The sequence below is a fragment of the Gordionus sp. m RMFG-2023 genome, chromosome 4, assembly GCF_954871325.1.
Source record: "Gordionus sp. m RMFG-2023 chromosome 4, tfGorSpeb1-WG-v2, whole genome shotgun sequence".
Classification (NCBI taxonomy): domain Eukaryota; kingdom Metazoa; phylum Nematomorpha; class Gordioida; order Chordodea; family Parachordodidae; genus Gordionus; species Gordionus sp. m RMFG-2023.
This window is the reverse complement of record NC_088778.1, coordinates 17,093,111-17,094,064: the sequence shown is the minus strand read 5'-3', so window position 1 is coordinate 17,094,064 and position 954 is coordinate 17,093,111. Positions and strand designations below refer to the sequence as shown.

The 954-nt window shown below is 40.8% G+C and overlaps 1 protein-coding gene across 1 annotated transcript; it reads left to right on the top strand.

The window, feature by feature from the left end:
* On the top strand, positions 1–592 carry LOC135928681 (uncharacterized). The gene is made up of 2 exons (XM_065465137.1): positions 1–121; positions 225–592. Exons 1-2 carry the CDS (start codon positions 1–3, stop codon positions 590–592), a joined length of 489 nt encoding a protein of 162 aa, XP_065321209.1.
* Positions 593–954: the final 362 nt, after the last annotated feature.

Genomic DNA, 954 nt, shown 5'->3' with positions numbered 1-954 from the left:
ATGGCGATGATTCATGCTGGACATCAAGGAATGGAGAGAATGAAACAGTGGGGACGGGAATATGTTTGGTGGCCAGGAATGAACAGAGACATTGAAAATATCAGTCGAACCTATGTTAGATGTAATTCTTAGACTCCGATGCCACTAAAACATAAAGAAAGTGTGTAGCCGAAGGCAGCGCAACTTGGATTTCTTTGAATTCGAAAATAAAATATATATATTAGTGGTAGATGCTTTTTCGAAACGGGTAGAGTATGAGGAAGTGAAAAAATTAACCACTCAGATCGTGATAAAAGTATTAAAAAATACATGGGCTAAATTTGGGGTTGCTATGACAGTGGTAACGGACGAGGACCCTCTCTTCATTAGTAGACAATTCAAAATCTTTTGTGCGGAAACTGGAGCGAAACACATTTTGGCGCCATTATATCATCCGAGTTCGAATGGACAGGTGGAGAGGATGGTAGCGGTGGTCAAGAACTGGTTGAGAAAGTTAAAGGATGGGGGCGGAGAGATGTGGGTGGCCGTGTCATATTATAACAACAGTAGAAAAGGAGAGGAACCGTTGCCAGTGAAGAAGTTTTTGGGATGAAAAACTCGAATTTGGTTGGATTCACTGAAATCGGCCGGTGAGGGAGAGAAACGGTTTGGAGTGGGAAATGAATCGGAATTCATGGTCGGGCAAGCAATTTGGGCAAGAATGTATGGAAGCAACAAAAAATGAGAGCCCGGGGTGATTTTGAAAAATCTGGGAAGCAGAGTAAATAGGGTGCAGTTTGCCGACGGGAGATAGGAGTTAGACACAGGGATCAGCTTCGTAGGCGGATTGACCCGGAGAAATTAAGAGGGGGTCAATATGTAGAGTATATGAGTCGGGGTTAAATAAAAAGAAAAATATATATTTAAAAAATATATTTAAAAAATATATATAAAAGATTTCTCATGATCATTTGG

Bases quoted from the DNA above. Each gene is read 5' to 3' on its own strand.
- LOC135928681 (XM_065465137.1), top strand. From the start codon at position 1: ATGGCGATGATTCATGCTGGACATCAAGGAATGGAGAGAATGAAACAG. The intron at 122-224 runs GTAATTCTTAGA...TATATATATTAG, and splicing joins CAGTCGAACCTATGTTAGAT to TGGTAGATGCTTTTTCGAAA.